This window comes from Muntiacus reevesi, chromosome 1 (genome assembly GCF_963930625.1).
Source record: "Muntiacus reevesi chromosome 1, mMunRee1.1, whole genome shotgun sequence".
Taxonomy (NCBI): Eukaryota; Metazoa; Chordata; class Mammalia; order Artiodactyla; family Cervidae; genus Muntiacus; species Muntiacus reevesi.
In genome coordinates this window covers 51,118,454-51,134,321 of record NC_089249.1, presented here as the reverse complement: position 1 = coordinate 51,134,321, position 15,868 = coordinate 51,118,454, and the positions used below count along the sequence as shown (strand labels likewise).

Genomic DNA, 15,868 nt, shown 5'->3' with positions numbered 1-15,868 from the left:
CCAGGAGATGTGGTTTCAGTCCCTGGGTGGGGACGATCCCTGGGAGGAGGGAGTGACAACCCACTCCAGTATTCTTGCCTGGAAAATTCCATGGACAGAGGAGTCTGGCGGGCTGCAGTCTATGGGGTCTCAAAGAGTCGGACACAACTGAGTGAGCACACATACCCCATTAGGTCTTAGTTTTGGCATGTGAGCTCAGTGGTTGCCCCATGGCATATAGAATTTAGTTCCTGACCAGGGATGGAACCCATGACCCCTCCATTAGAAAGGGGATTCTTAACCACTGGACCTCCAGGGAAGTCCCAAGAATGAGGATCTTCTAAATGTCTTTATTTCCTTTTTGAATTATTATCAAGGTGTTCCACATAAGGCAAGTCCCAATCAAACAGAAAGAGAAAGAAGAGAAAGCCCACCTTTTCTGACCCAAGGTTATGTGGGTTATGGGAAGAAGGGAAGCAGAGAAAGAGAAGGCAGGTGTTCAGACGTGAGTCCTAATCTCCCCTCTCTGAGCTGAAATCATGGGTGGGAGCACGACTCTGAATCCAGATCTCCTGGGTTCAAATCTTGGTTCGATCCTGGGCAGCGTAACCTCTTTGTGCTTCTGTTTCCTCGGATGTGAAACCGGGGTCATGGTATCACCTGCCCTGCAGAATTGTAATAAGAACCGAGTGACTGAGTGAGTGCCGAAGTGCTTAGAATAGTGTTGGTCACTTAGTGGCCTTGTAGTGGAGATGTGGGGGGTGGGTGTTGCTGTAGATTTTGGAAAGAAGGCTCAGCAGATGGTGGGTTCTGTCTCTCACTCCCATTTTGGGGTCTGGAAGGAGGTCACCCTAAAGGCTGCCCCCGCACCAACCTGGAGCAGCCCTGTCAAAGTAAATTCTTCGCCAGAAGTGGGGCTGGGCCTGGCCTTCATCAGAAACTCAGGACCAAGAGCCAGGTGTCTGGTAGGAGGGTTTCTAGAGGGAACCATCTTGGGGGCTGGGGAGAGGGGCGAGGAGACCACTGATCTGAGACCACCTGGAGACGAGCTCATGGGAGTCATAGCAAGTCTCAGGCGGTCCAGTCACCACCAGAGTCCAGATGGGGAGAGTCAGCAAGGGAGCCCCTGGGGTCCGTAAGAGCAAAGAGAGAAGGACCAGGAGGTACTCTGGCCACAGACACCAGCCACCAAGGCTATTCAGCAGAAGCAAGGAGCAGACCCAGTCGGGCTCTGCCTAGCAGCTCCAGAGTAGAAACTAGCAGAGATGGACAGGCCATCACCCCTCTGCCAACAAACATACAGAAATCACACCCCTCCCCTGTGGGGGACAGGAGTGGAAACTGGAAAGACTGTGCATTCTCTTTTTAAAAATATTTATTTATGTATGTGGTTGTGCAAGGTCTCAGTTGTGGCAGGCAGACTCTTAGTTGCAGCAGGTGGGATCTAGGTCCCTGACCAGGGATCAAACCCGAGCCCTTTGCATTGGGAACGTGGATTCTTAGCTAGTGGACCACGAAGGAAGTCCCAAGACTGTGTATTCTATCTCGGCTGGACTGTTTGTTATTTAAATTAAATGCAAGTGTGTCTGATAGATTAACCCTCATCCCACAGTCCACCCTCCCTCTCAGCACCTGTCCAGCAGGATGGGGACTTATAAATACGTTACATCACTTCATACAAGCAGAGAAATTGCCCTTTTACTGCTGTGTTTGAGGGTGGTGGGAGTACACTTGTGACTGCCCTTCTCCCCCCACCATTAAACTGGGTTATACATTTCACGCGGCCTCTCACGCCCACACACACACAAGCTGATGTCTAAAACCAGCTTTGGGAACAAACCAGAGGCGTTTCTGGCTCTAAGGTAAACAAGAGGAAGAAAATCTTTCCAAAAAAAGACTCATTCCTGGTAGCTTTATTTTAAAAACAGGGGAAATGCAACTCCTTGCATAAACAGAATTTAGAAGTACAACTTCTTCCTCCTCTCTTTCTAGCTAATCAAGGGAGAAAATGACAACTGAACTGTCAATACAAATGTATTGTTCACACACTTAGTAGAGTAAGGCTTATGCTTTGGGTCTATTAAGTAAATGACAATTTTTTTTAACTTTTAGGGGCAGAGGGAACTAAGGAAAGCGGAAATCCCTGAGCCTCAATCTTCGAAATAAGCTGGAGGCCCCCCGGCCTTGGTGATTGGGGACCCTATTTGGCTCCACCAGCAGGAAACCAGATGGTGTCTTCAGGCTGTTTCTCAATTTCCGGGATAAACCCACAGGATTTCTCTGCCAGGAGTAACCGCTCTTGCTAAAAGCAGGATGAGTGACCTCAGACAGCGTCTCTGGGGCATTGGGGCCACTGGGGTCAACGGTGCTGTCGCCACCGACTCAAAAGGCCACCTGCCAACGTGCCACATGCCACTGCCAGGAGCGGACACACACACACATACACACACACGTGTATGCATGTGTATGCTCCCCAGGGGCCGAGGCCAGCACAGCATCCCACATCAGACGGGCGGACAGCATGTCTGTCCTGCCGTTGGGAGGTCTCTCCCACCCAGAGGAAATGGCAGAGACCGGACGGCAGGGCCTGGAGCCCACGCAGTCTGACCCGCACCCGGCCGGTGAGAGCAGCAGGATGGAACCAGAAAGAGGGATCGTCGACCCTCAGGTAAGTCTTCCTGGGACAGAGGGGAGAGGGGCCGGGGGCACAGGGGGATGCTGAGGAGCAAGGATGGACATTCTGATACTGGATACTTCCCCTTGCGCCGGTTTATCCCTTTTCTCCCTGTCTCCCTGCCAGACTCTCCACTTGTTCTGAAATGTGTGAGAAAGGGACTGTTAGAATCCCTCTTGGGCTCTGCTTCCTCGCGTCAGTCAAAGTTAATCATGCTGCTGTTACCAGAAGCTGATTGCACATCCCTCCCGGGGCTTTTCCCCACACCCCAGAGCTTCTGTGAAGGCTGCGGGCCGTTCTGCTCCGGAGAAGAGGAAAGAGAGGAGTTTGGGGTTAGGGAGGGGGCAGTTGGCCAGCTCTCCATAGCACAGGTTGGAAGAAGCTGGAGTCGTTCCCTCATCTCCGGATAAAGCTCTCCGGTGTGGGACACAGCGTCTCCTTCCTACAGTGCGAGATCGGGAGGAGGGAGATACCTGAGTCCCTCCCCAGGGGGATGGGTGTGGGGGCATCAGCAAGTCCAGTCCAGCACCACAGGAGGAGGCAGAGGGGATTCCGACAAGGAGGGTCAGGTCCCTGGGACTTGTACTTTCTGACTCTGTCTACTGAACAGAGTCGGACCGTAGAGGGTGGAGAAGGACTTTTCAGAGTCCAGCAACTGGAAGGATGGAGGAGTCTGGAGATCGGGAATTTGTGATCATGGGATCTGTTCTTTGAGCAAAATCTTAAGCAGCACCCAGTACATGCTTCTCATTGAAGCAGAGGTGTAATGTGTGCTGGGCCAGGTAGGGGGGCCTCCGCCTTGGCTCCGCCACTCCTGGGACAAAACCGGGGAGGTCCTAGGATTGCCTGGAAAACTGTGTCCAAACCACTGATGCAGTAGCATCTCATCTCTGTGTCTCCTTCCTTGTCGTCCATCCAGATGTGGTCCCATCCTGGGTGGGCTGCTCCCTCCGCCGGTAAGGCTCTTGCCCGCGACTGGTTTCCTAACACATTCAGGTCTCAGCTCAAATGTCACTGTGTTGGGGAGACCTTCCCTCCTTGCTCTCAGGAGGAACCTCCTCTGATTTGTCCTTGCATGTGCATGTTTAGTCACTCAGTCGTATCTGACTCTTTGCAACCCCACGGACCGCAGCCTGGAAGGCTCCTCTTGTCCATGGGATTCTCCAAGCAGAATACCAGAGTGGTTGCCATTCCCTTCTCCAGGGGATCTTCTTGATGCAGAGACTGAACCCAGGTCTCCTTGCATTGCAGGCAGATTCTTTACCATCTAAGCCACCAGGGAAGCAGTTACACTGCCTGTTTATTGCTTATTCAACCTAATCACTCTCATTAGGATGTGAAGTCTGGGCCAGCAGGACCTCCTGTTTATTCACTGCTGGCTTCCTAGTGCCCAGGGCTGTACTGGGTACATAGCCTTTGCTCAGAAAATACCTGTTAAATGGTCTACAGCCATACAACTCTGAACATGCCCGATCTCATCTGATCTCAGAAGCTAAGCAGGGTCGGGTCTGGTTAGTAACTTGGATAGGAGAAAATACCTGTTAAATGAACCATGAGTTAGAGGGGATCAACTCTAAGGTGAAAGGACTCAGGGCTCCAACGCAGGTCTCTGACCCAGGGGTGTACTCTCTCTGTACTTCATCTGGTTCTCACCTCCACTGGATCCTAAGTAGCTGGGGAAGCAGTATTGCTCATTTTGAGTCTCTGAAGAACAGATTTCTTATGTGCGACTGGGCTAAGCTATCCTAAGTTACAGGCTAAGGACTCCACACTTGGGAGAGAGGTTCAGAAAGAAAGAGGCAAATAGGGCTACAGGGCAGGCAGGGGTGGCCAGACCCTGACAAATGTCTCCACCTCTTGCAGGTGACTGACACAAGGGTGCCCTTCTCTCCCTCTCTTAATACACTCTTTTATTCTGGAATCTTAGTCACACTTCCCTTTGGTCATCTTTGTTTATTTGGCCGGTCAGAAGGCTATCCACTAGTTTCCACAAATTCCTGACCGGCTTCTGGGTCACACTAAGTCTTGGATCTTTCAGGAAACTTCAGCCATCTGAGGTGGCAGGCAGTGGTGGGGCCTCTGTCACCTGTTGGCAGAATTTTACCCTCTCCTCCCATGCGGCTACCTCATGGGATCTAGAGGAGCAATGCGTATAAAGACCACGGCATGTCACGTACTGAGTAAACAGTTCTTGCTCTGTCTGAGGATGCTTTTCCAGGGGTAGTTAAGGTCTGTTGACTGTAGATCAGCACTTTATCCATTCATCCAACTCGTGTCTTCTGATCAATGGCCATATACTGCACTCCGTGCTTTCAAGGTATGGAAAATTCCTCTTATTTCATGAGGTCAGTATAGTGGGTTCAATTTCTCCATGAGCTAAATGTTGCTCCAAGACTAATTCTTAAATGTGTAGATGTGTTATTTATTCCAAGAAGGACAGATAGAATGTGAATGACTTACTGTTTTCCAGCCTGATCACTCCAGTCCAAATTATGACAACACAGTATTTAAACCAGGGTGACTTACCATTTTATTTACTTTTTATTTTTTTAATATTTATTTACATATTTATTTGGCTGCATTGGGTCTTAGTTGTGGCGTGTGGGATCTTTCACTGCAGCACGTGGACTTTAGTAGTTGTGGTGTGTGGCGTTAGTTGCCCCGTGGCACATGGGATCTGAGTTCCCCAACCAGGTATTGAACCTGAGTGCCCTGCATTCAAGGCGATTCTTAACCATTGGACCACCAGGGAAATCCCAGGGAAGCTTTTCTTTTTCATATTTATTTATTATTTTTTTCTTAATATTTATTTTTGGCTGTACTGGATGTGGGCTGCACGCGGCTGCACATGGGCTTTCTTGAGTTTCGGTGAGCAGGGGCTACTTTCTAGTTGCGGTGCTTGAGCTTCTCATTGTGGTGGCTTCTCTTGTTGCGGAGCACGGGCTAGAGAGTGCAGGCTCAGTAGATGCAGCGCATGGGCTGAGCTGCTCTGAGGCATGTGGAACCTTCCTGGACCAGGGATCGAATTGGTAGCCCTTGCATTGAAAGGTGGATTCTTAATCCACTGCACCACAAAAGAAGCCCCAGGGCAACTTCCTTGACCATATAAATGTTGCTCTCCTCTTTATAATCTTGACCTTGGAGGCTTCACTTATGTTAAGCACCTAGATTAACTCTTATTGACCAATATCCCATCACCAAAACAAACCAAACCAAAGGAAGGAAAATATTTATTGAGTCTCAACACTCAAAGCACCAAAAAAACCGTGATACCTGATTTTGGAAAGCTTATGATTAAGTGAAGGAAATACACATAGTCAACTATAATATAAAGAAACTGTTTAGTTAAAACAGTTGTTTCCCAAAGATGTGGTCCAATTACCACCAGTTGGTAGTAAAAGTATTAGCAATGGCTGACAATTTTCTTTAGTCACAGCTTTCGTTATAGTTTTAGTGTGTGTTACAGAAGATCTAACAAATCTACCAAACCTGTGATTTCAAAATTTTTACTGCTTAGATGAGGCTAAAGCAAGTGACATGATATGCTTTAAGGCAGACCTTGTGACTGACGTGGGCACACCCTGAATGTTTCAGTCATCGTTTTAACTGTAGAGAAGTGTGATGGCTCGGGTGATATGAATCAGGGGGTGTGTGACTGTGCGTATTGCTGATTTCTTTTCGCTAAAACCCAAAATCTTGAATAAAGTACAGCTAAAGTTTGGGAAATGCTGACCTAAAAATCACAAATTTCAGCGTCTGCAATCAGCAATGCAGGTGCTTTCCGAAGTCAGGACCGTGAGCATGGGATGGCTGCAGTGGACCAGCTGCAAGGGAAAGGGTGACCGGGTCCTCAAGGCAGACTACTGCTATCCAGGCACACAGGAACTGCCCCCTCCCAGGCTCTGGACTTGACTTATTTTCCATCTTCCCCGGCTCCCAGAGTCTGGATGCATGAACGGCTGAGGACCAGCCCTTTCTTCGCTTTGAACCAGTGATGCGTCCCCACCCAGAGTGTGGACACCAAGATGCTCTCCCTTCTCCTTCCCAAACTGAGCTCTTCTCCAGCCTGCACATTCCCCTAAATGGATTCAGTCCTCAGCCCCCTCTTTTCCACCTGTGCTGGAGGTGGAAGGAGACAGGAGGATGATAGGAGACAGTCTCCTAACGCCAAAGTTGCTCAGTCGTGTCCGACTGTTTGTGACCCCGTGGACTGTATACAGTCCATGGAATTCTCGAGGCCAGAATACTGGAGCGGGTAGCCTTTCCCTTCTCCAGGGGATCTTCCCAACCCAGGAATTGAACCCAGGTCTCCCACATTGCAGGCGGGTTTTTTACCAACTGAGCCATAAGGAAAGCCCAAGAATACTGGAGTAGGTAGCCTATCCCTTCTCCAGCAGATCTTCCCCACCCAGGAATTGAACGGGGGTCTCCTGCATTGCAGGCGGATTCTTTACCAACTTAGCTATCAGGGAAGCCCTCAAGACTGGTACATATCAAATGCAAACTCAGTACAGAAGGAGTGTAGTACAGCAAGAGACAGAATATAATGGGAGTGGAGGTAAAAGTGACTCATGAAGAGGAGGCCTAGAAAGTGCTTGGCAAGTATCTTGCAATCGACATCCAGAAAACAATTTGGTTGTACATATCAAGAGGCTTAAAAACAAGCCAGTAACCCCACTTCTAGAATCAGCCTAAGAAAATAATCAGACACATGTTCAGATGTCCAAGCATGTTCACTGAAATATAAAAAAATGGAGTAACCAACAATGAAGGAATGGTTAAATAAATTTTAAAAGTGAAAAGTCAAAGTGAAAGTTACTCAGTGTCCAACTCTTTGCAACCCCATGGACTAAACAGTCCATGGACTTCTCCAGGCCAGAATATTGGAGTGGGTAGCCTTTCTCTTCTCTAGGGGATCTTTCCAACCCATGGATCGAACCCAGGTTACCTGCATTATGGGTAGATTCTTTACCAGTTGAGCCACAAGGGAAGCCCAAAATAAAATTTGACACATCTGTTAATAGATATCATGGATGTTGAGGTTTGACAGAAAACAACAAAATTCTTAAAGCAATTATCCTTCAATTAAAAATAAATAAATTTTAAAAAATAGATATCATGGAATTTTTTTTTTTCAGTGTTTGGAAAGAATATTTCAACAAATACCAGCCTGAATTTGAGAGGGGTTTGGAGGGGAATGGATACGTGTATATGTATGGCTAAGTCCCTTTTCCGTTCACCTGAAATTATCACAACATTGCTAATCAACTATACTCCAGGATGGGAATTCTCAGGTGGCAGTTAAGTGATAAAGAACCTGCCTGCCAATGTCACAGGGACATGGGTTCAGTCCCTGGGTTGGGAAGATCCCCTGGAGGAGGGCATGGCCACCCACTCCAGCATTCTTGCCTGGAGAATCCCATGGACGGAGGAGTCTGGTGGGCTACAGTCCAAAGAGTCACAAAGAGTCGGACACAAATAAAGTGACTTAACATGCATGCACTCCAATATAAAACAAAAAGTTTAAAGGAAGAACAGCAAAACGCTAACTATATTTTAAGTCAAAAAATTAATTTATAGAGAATGTTTATACAGAACATTTATCCCAATTGACTTTGAAAAAATCATATAGGATAAATATGTACAGGAAAACTATTCACAAGAAATATATCAAAATGTTAATACTGGCTACTTCTGACTTATAAATACTTATTTTCTTCTCTTGCTTTTATTTTTACTTTTTATTTCCTTTACACACTTTCTCCTAACCCATATATTATATTTAGAGTAGGAAAAAAACCCTGCAAGTTAAAAAAGAAAAATAAGAGAAGTAGCTGTGCCTACATGCAAATGAGATTTGTGAACATGAGCCACAGCAGATACATACATACATGGATATTTATTTCCCATCTCTGACTACCATGGAAATAAACAGCTGACTAATTTGTGTTAGTTGGTTTCTCCTTTGAAGTGGTTGTCCCACTTTTAAAAATTTTTATGTAGTATAAATATCTCAACTCTAGCTTTTCATATCTGAGAATGTTCTGAGAACAGACTTCAGAAATGTGAGGTCCAGGGACAGGCCTGCAGGCCACTAAACTCCTTCAGAGGAACACTATCAGACATAAATGGGGGGTGGTGGGGTGGTGGCTGCATCCCTGATGGAATTACATCTCATGCCTGACGACCCCAGCAACACGTCTGCTATCATCCACAGAAAAAAGCAAAAATCACTGTATTACATAGAGGGATACAGAGGTGATAGCTAGACAGACAGACAGATGACAGAAAGATCTGGGATACCTTCTTGGAGGGGACAGTCACTGGGTAGACTCGGAAGCATGAACAGGACTGAGCAGCAGAGAACATTCTAGCCGTGAGGACGGTATGAACAAAGGCAGGACATCATGGGGCATCTTTGGGGAAGGACAAGTAGCCCAGTTTGTCTAGACTACATGGTGAATGGAGAAAAGATAGTGAGAAATAAGATTATAAAGGTAGGCTGGAACCAGACCATGATGGACCTTGAAGGCCATGCCACCTTCCTCTGGGGTAAACTGACCAGTGACTCTGGTGACAGATGATGTTCTGAGCTCTGCAAAAGCACCCGGGCTTTCAGATGGAGGCCCTGGAGAGGGGTCAGCAAGGATGAAAAACGTGGCCGTGTCTCCTAAGACCTAACTTCCTCCCAGAGCCAAGTTTGGAATGGCTACCTGCATTGAAATAGGGCAGACCTAGCAGACCTAGCAGAATGAAGCCCTTGTTTATAGAGGAAAAAAACTGAGGTCCAGAGACATGTGATATTCAGCTGGACCTTAGAATCCTCACGCACACAGTCTGTCCACATCAGTCCCCCATTGAGCCAAGTATCCGATGGACAGCAGACAACGCTTCAGTAAATACGGTGTCTGCTGACTAACCACATATTCAATTTGCAGGCACAGTGAAAGGGTCCTTTAAAAACACGAAGCAAATAATCCTCCCACCCACCTCCCACCCACCCATCAACCATGACTCCGCCTTTAACAGGGGACAAGCTGAAGCTCAGGGAGTCCAAACACCGCATCAGGGCAGGAGGGTGGCGGGGTCAGGGCTCAAACCCAGGTTTTCTTTCTGCCCTGCTCCGGCTCAGTGGTTTTGAGATGCAGTCCTGGGGCAGCTGCCTCCGGTCACTTGGAAGCTTGTTAGAAATGCAAATTCACAGTCCCTACTCCAGACCATCTGGTCAAAGCTATGGTTTTTCCAGTGGTCATGTATGGATGTGAGAGCTGGACCATAGAGAAGGCTGAGCTCCTTTTAATTGTAGTACTGGAGAAGACTCTTGAGAGTCCCTTGGACTGCAAGGAGATCAAATCAGTCAATCCTAAAGGAAATCAACCCTGAATATACATTGGAAGGACTGATGCTGAAGCTGAAGCTCCAAAACTCTGGCTACCTGATGGGTAGAATTGACTCTGGAAAAGACCCTGATGCTGGGAAAGAGTGAACACAGGAGAAGAGGGCAACAGAGGATGAGATGGTTGGATGGCATCACCAACTTAATGGACATGAGTTTGAGCAAACTCCAGGAGATAGTGGAGGACAGAGGAGCCTGGTGTGCTGCAGTCCAGAGGGTCACAAAGAATAGGGACAAGACTTAACAACTGAACACCTCCATATTTACAGGATCAGAAGCCCTGGGCATGAGGCCCAGTAATCTGTATCGTAGCACATTCCCTGGTGATTCTGATGGACGTGAAGTTTCAGAGCCACTGTTTACAGACATGGCTGATTGATGTTGGGAGACGGGAGGTGGGGTGGCTTGGGGGGGGGCATGTGGGGAGGTGGCATGGAGGCTCCAAGACTGGCCTCTTTTCTCCAAGGTACTCCTAGATCCATGAAGGAGCTCTTGCACCAGACCTGCAGGGAGCAGCCCACCCAGGGTCCAGAAGGGTTGGGGGCAAGGCCAGGGCCCAGGCTGGAGCAGACGCCAGGGAAGGGGGCTGTCAGTCGCCTTCCGAACCTTCTGAGAGCACAAAGGCCTCAGCCCCCCAGTCCAACCTTCTTATTTTGAGGCGGATACCACTGCACTGTTACTGCTGGGGGGTTCACACCCACTCTGATGAGAGACGCATCGGGGTACTGCAGTCCGGGAGGTGTCAGGCAGGCCCACCCCACTGGGAAGATTAAGCGTGAAGACACTGTGAAGATGCATGTCTCTCTTCTGTCACCCAGCCCTGCCTCTCACACCAAGAGGGCAACTCCGGGCAAGAGTAGGGACTTCCCACAGGGCAATCCGCATGGCCCTGAGTTGGGGGGCGCTTGCTTTCTCTTGGGGTGGGGAAAAAAAAGCCCAGGGTCTTGGGGACAGGAGGAGGAAGGGCAGCCAGATGAGGTCATGCAACATGGAGTGTCTCTGCAAAAGGGCTGCAGTGTCCTGGACAGCCAGCCTCAGAGCTGGGCGCTTGCCAGGCCCCACGCCAGGAAAATGGAAAACCCGTGGGCCTGGCCGAGGTGAACTCCCTGTTTCCACAGCCCCCATCCAGGAACCGGGGGGAGCTCCCCGCCCCAGGTGCGGGGTCAGGCTTCGGTCTTTGTTCTGTGTGCTTGCCTGGGCAGCAAGTCCAGGGACCTGAAGGCTGCCCGGACACAGGTCCTCAGTCCTCCGCACGCAGCTAGCTAGTCTCAGGCACACAACTGGGAACTTTCTCCTTCAGCTGCAGTTTCCTAGAAATGTGGCCGCCCCGTGTTATGATTCAGACAGGGCTCAGTCCCTAGGGGTGCCAGGGCAGGGCGGGGCTGGCAGCCGTGGACCTTCAGGCCACTCCCTGTCTCTGCCTCTCTGGTTTTCACAGAAATCCACACAATTGAATGCTCATCCACACCCCTTGCTGTGAACGGTTTTCAACAGGGTGAGGGCTGGGAGTGGGGAACAGAGATCTTGCTAAACCCATGATCGCTCTGTTGCCACAACAGTCTCTGTGAACCGGATTCTGGCAGTAGCTCCAGGCAATCACTGGCCAGACAGTCAGTGCCCTCCCAGTCCCATGGGCCTCCAGGGGCTATGGGGCTCAAGGAGCAGAAGCTTTGGACTCTCCGTGAAAGCTGAGCTTTCTCCTCTCCAGGATCTGGCGGTTGTGGGGGTAGGAAGGAGTGAAGAGGAGGCGGGGGTGGGGGTGGGGAAGGAGAGCAGAGGGTGGACAAGCTTCAGTTCAATACAGTGTCCACTTGTGTCCTCAGACCTCAGGAGTCCAGGATTGCCCGTGCTGTCCCCACAGGCATTTCACAGTAATAGCAGCCTGCAGGAGACCATTCTTGTGAGGGACAGAGGGAAAGAGAGGCTGAGGGATGGAGAGACAGGGTGGAGGGGAGCCCTGTTGCTGCCTTTTCCAACCTCCATGGGAGGGACCTGCAGTATTTTTCCTCCTCCTGTAAGGAGTCAGCATCCTCCCCCGCCACCCCAATGTGACCTACTTACCTACACCCTTTAGGGAGGGACCCTGGACAGCATCCCAGTCCAGGGCAGGGCTGTCTGAGTGTCAAAAAGACGAGTTCTCTAATAAGGGAAATCCAGACACTGTAAGGGGGCTTCCCTGGTGGCTCAGATGGTAATGAATCTGCCTGCAATGTGGGAGACGTGGGTTCGATCCCTGGGTCGGGAAGACCCCTGGAGAAGGGAATGGCAATCCACTCCAGTATTCTTGCCTGGGAAATCCCGTGGATAGAGGAGCCTGGCATGCAGGATAGAGTGCATGGGGTCGCAAAAGAATTGGACATGACTGAGCGATGAATGCTAGACCTGTAAGGTGTTAGGGAGGTCAGGCAAGGCTGGTAAGAAGGGGGATGGAGGCTTGTGGCTCCCAAGGACAGTGCTCATCTGTGGCTCCTGGCCATTGGGCCGAGTCACAGCCTGACTAAGTGGAAGAGATATGGGGCCAGAAGGAGGGGCTGGAGCAGTCGAGGGAGTGCACAGACCCAAGGGAAATCACACAGAAAACTGCCAACTCCTGCAGGCTCTCCAACACACTGCCCCGAGAGCACTGACCTGAGGTATCTCACCTCTGAACCCATATCCTCATCTGCAAAACAGGGATAATAATTTCTACTTCGGAAGATGATGAAAAGAGAAATTATGTACCCCACCCTCAGTTCCTTCCTAAAGAAAACTCGACTTGGGTCTCAGAACAACAGCACCCACGGATAACAGCGACCCGGCAAGGAATCTGAGGCTCAAAGAATTTAAATCATTTATGCAAAGTCACACAGCCAGGAGCAGAGCTGAGGTTCACTTTCCTGACTGTCCGCTCCAGACATGTGCTCTCAAATCCCACCCCAACCCCCACTGGAATATCACTGGCCTTAATGAGAAAGGGTTTGCAAAACCCATGTGCCCAAATCTTAAGTAAATTTAGAATGCTGAGTCAGACTGGGGCTGGAGGAATCAAAGACTAATTGGCTTGTATAATGCTGTGGCTTTATCCTCTTGCCTTCTGGAGGCTGTAAGTGACTATCTGCTCTCAAGTCGCCGGGCCTCCAGTCTGGCCCCCCTCCAGCCCTTTCTTCTCACTGCAGCCACAGAGAACACTGTCCTGCTTCTAGCCGTGGTTCCCGGCTGCCCTCAGGATCTCATCCAGACCCAGTGCGGCCAAGGCCTGACCTATCCTCAGTAGGTCCTAGGCCAGGGGGGCAGCCCTATCCTGTTTTTTATCAAATGTACGAAAATATACCCATACCATTCACTAAATACAAATGCTTTCATGTAAAAAAAAATCTTGAAAGGTTTTTTAATCATTTGAACGTTGAAAAATTAATTAAAATACTCAGTTTTCATACACAGGTGCTAATACATTTTTTTCATGCCTCAAATATTTGGGGTCTTTGGAAAGCACTTAATTACTACACGTGCATGCTGGTCACCTCTTGACTGCGACTCCAAGGACTGTAACCCGCCAGGCTCCTCTGTCCATGGGATTCTCCAGGCAAGAATACTGCAGTGGGTTGCCATTCCCTTCTCCAGGGGATCTTCCTGACCCAGAGATCGAACCCTCATCTCCTTTGGCTCCTGCACTGGCAGGCTAGTATAGTCCACATGATGCCTAAGGGGTGAAGGAGTGGTCTGTGCAGCGCTGGGGCCATGCCCCCCCCCCTCCCCACATACCAGGCCTTTGTAAAGACTGTTTCCTCTGCTTTTGTTTTTCCTTCTATAGCTGTAAATGCTCACACCATTGTCCCCTGCCACACTGCTCTGTAGTTTATTTATTTTGACCCAAGTTCACAGATACTTAACCTCTCAGTTTCCTTGTATGTAAAACAGGAATTATAGTGACACCCACCTCATGGGGCTTTTAAGAGGACAGGTTCATACATAATAATGAGATTCACGAATCATCACCTGGAAGCTTGTTAGAAATCTCAGGCCCCACCCCGATGGACTGAATCGGAACAAGATCCCCCTGAGATTCAAATGCCATTTGTTTGTGGAGCCCTGAGCTAAAGCACTGACCACAACACCTGTTACATGATAAACACTCAGTGACAACTGTGTTGATCACTATCATCATGACTACTAAAGTAGTCAAGCTTTTACGGTTGTCTCCAGTTTCCCTGTTTGACTTACTTTTAACTTCCAAGCTCTAGTTCAGTGGTTCTCAAATGGAGTTCCTGGGGAACACTGACTTCCCCGGTGCATCCCAGCTAAACACTGAGGCTGCCATCAAGGGGTACTTCCTGGTCTCAGGCAGCTTCCCTCCATCTGCAAGAGACACAAGGATAGAGGCAGCTGCAGCAGGGCAGCAGCTGGGGTGAAAAGGGCTACCAAGGCGCTCCAGGATGCAGCTGATCCAGGGGCAGGCCGGTGGGGGTTGAGGGGAGAGTCAAGGAAAGTTCTACTTAATCTAAGAGCTGAAAGATGAGCTAGTAACTCAGGGTTCTCCCCAAAACTGGCAATGTGGTCCCCACTTAAACAGTGGACTGACTGCTCCCACAGTGTGAGAGGAGCTTTAAAGACCTTCAACTTTGCTCCAAGGAGCAAAGCCCTATTGTGTGTGTGTGTGTGTGTGTGTGTGTGTGTGTGTGTGTGTGTGTGTGTGTGTACGCGTGCTCAGTCATGTCCAACTCTTTTCCAACCCCACGTACTGTAGCCCACCAGACTCCTCTGTCCGTTGGATTTCTCAATCAAGAATACTGGAGTGGGTTGTCATTTCCTTCTCCAGGGGATCTTCCCAACCCAGAGATCAAAGAGTCATCTCCTACTTGGCAGGTGAATTCTTTACCACTGCTCCACCTCAGAAGCCAAAAGACATAATGTGTAGATCTAGATCCACTGGCTTTGCGGTTTGCTCCCCCATGCAAACAAGGGAGCCCTGGGGGTTTGAGTCTGAACCCTACGGGGTGTGCCGGTATGAAGCCCAGTCACTTAGAATTAATTCTGGCTTCTTTGCAAACCAACCCTCAGTAGTAAAACTGTTGTTCTGGGCAGCTGGGGTTTCTCAATTGCAGGACGAAAACAATATCCGCCCCTACAGCATTCCTGTCGGGATAAAGTGAAGGCTCAGAGGTCCACTCCCAGGACACACAGCAAGACAGAGGCCAAGGTTCCCGAGTTCGGCTCGGGCCCGCGCATCATCTGGGCCCGCGCGGGCTGGACCTCAGGGCTGGCTACAAGCATTTCTTCCGATGTGTACTTGCAAAGACCACGCCACCCCCACCCCAGTCCAGGCTGCGGGGCTGAGAGGCTGTCAGCTAGCAAGATGCGGGGCGGTCAGCTAGGGCCAGCCAGGGTCTCTGGTGGCTGGCTGATTCTGGAGAGAGGAGAATGGGCGATGTTTCCCATGCCTGGCAGTCCCTAACGAATGTTCTGAGGGCTCCAGAGCAGACTAGGACCAGTGCGGACTCTGGCAGAGGCCCTGGGGAAACAGCAATATTCTTTACACGGACCCGACCGCCTCCTTTACAAGCAATGCACTACAGAGGGCCTTTCCCGCCCCAAGCGCCACGAGAGGCCAGCGCGCAGGGCCAGATTGGCTGAGAGGAGTAGAGCCACCGCCGATTGGCTGAGAGGAGGCTGGACCGCCGCCGATTGGCTGAGAGGAGACCGCTGGACCACTGCAGGGCCCAGCATCGTGACAGCGAGGTCAGCTGACTCGGTTGAGCTTCGGGAGGAAGCCGCGGTGCGGCGCTGGGCGGGCGGTGGGTTTGGCCTTGAGCTTTTGTTACGTGGCTTTATCGCTTCCTTCC

General features: G+C 49.9%; 1 protein-coding gene and 1 long non-coding RNA gene across 3 annotated transcripts in view; one reads left to right on the top strand and one right to left on the bottom strand.

Moving 5' to 3' along the window:
- The first annotated feature begins 2,283 nt into the window (after window positions 1-2,283).
- Window positions 2,284-15,868, top strand: part of NINJ2 (ninjurin 2) — a 74,247-nt gene continuing 60,662 nt past the window's right edge. The window contains exon 1 of the mRNA XM_065923598.1: window positions 2,284-2,647. Coding sequence (XP_065779670.1) covers window positions 2,501-2,647 — 147 coding nt within the window. The 5' untranslated portion in view covers window positions 2,284-2,500. The remainder of the gene's footprint in view (window positions 2,648-15,868) is intronic.
- Window positions 14,264-15,868, bottom strand: part of LOC136160226 (uncharacterized) — a 54,398-nt gene continuing 52,793 nt past the window's right edge. For both annotated transcript variants that reach the window (XR_010661583.1, XR_010661582.1), the window contains exon 4: window positions 14,264-14,384. This is a non-coding gene — a long non-coding RNA (uncharacterized lncRNA). The remainder of the gene's footprint in view (window positions 14,385-15,868) is intronic.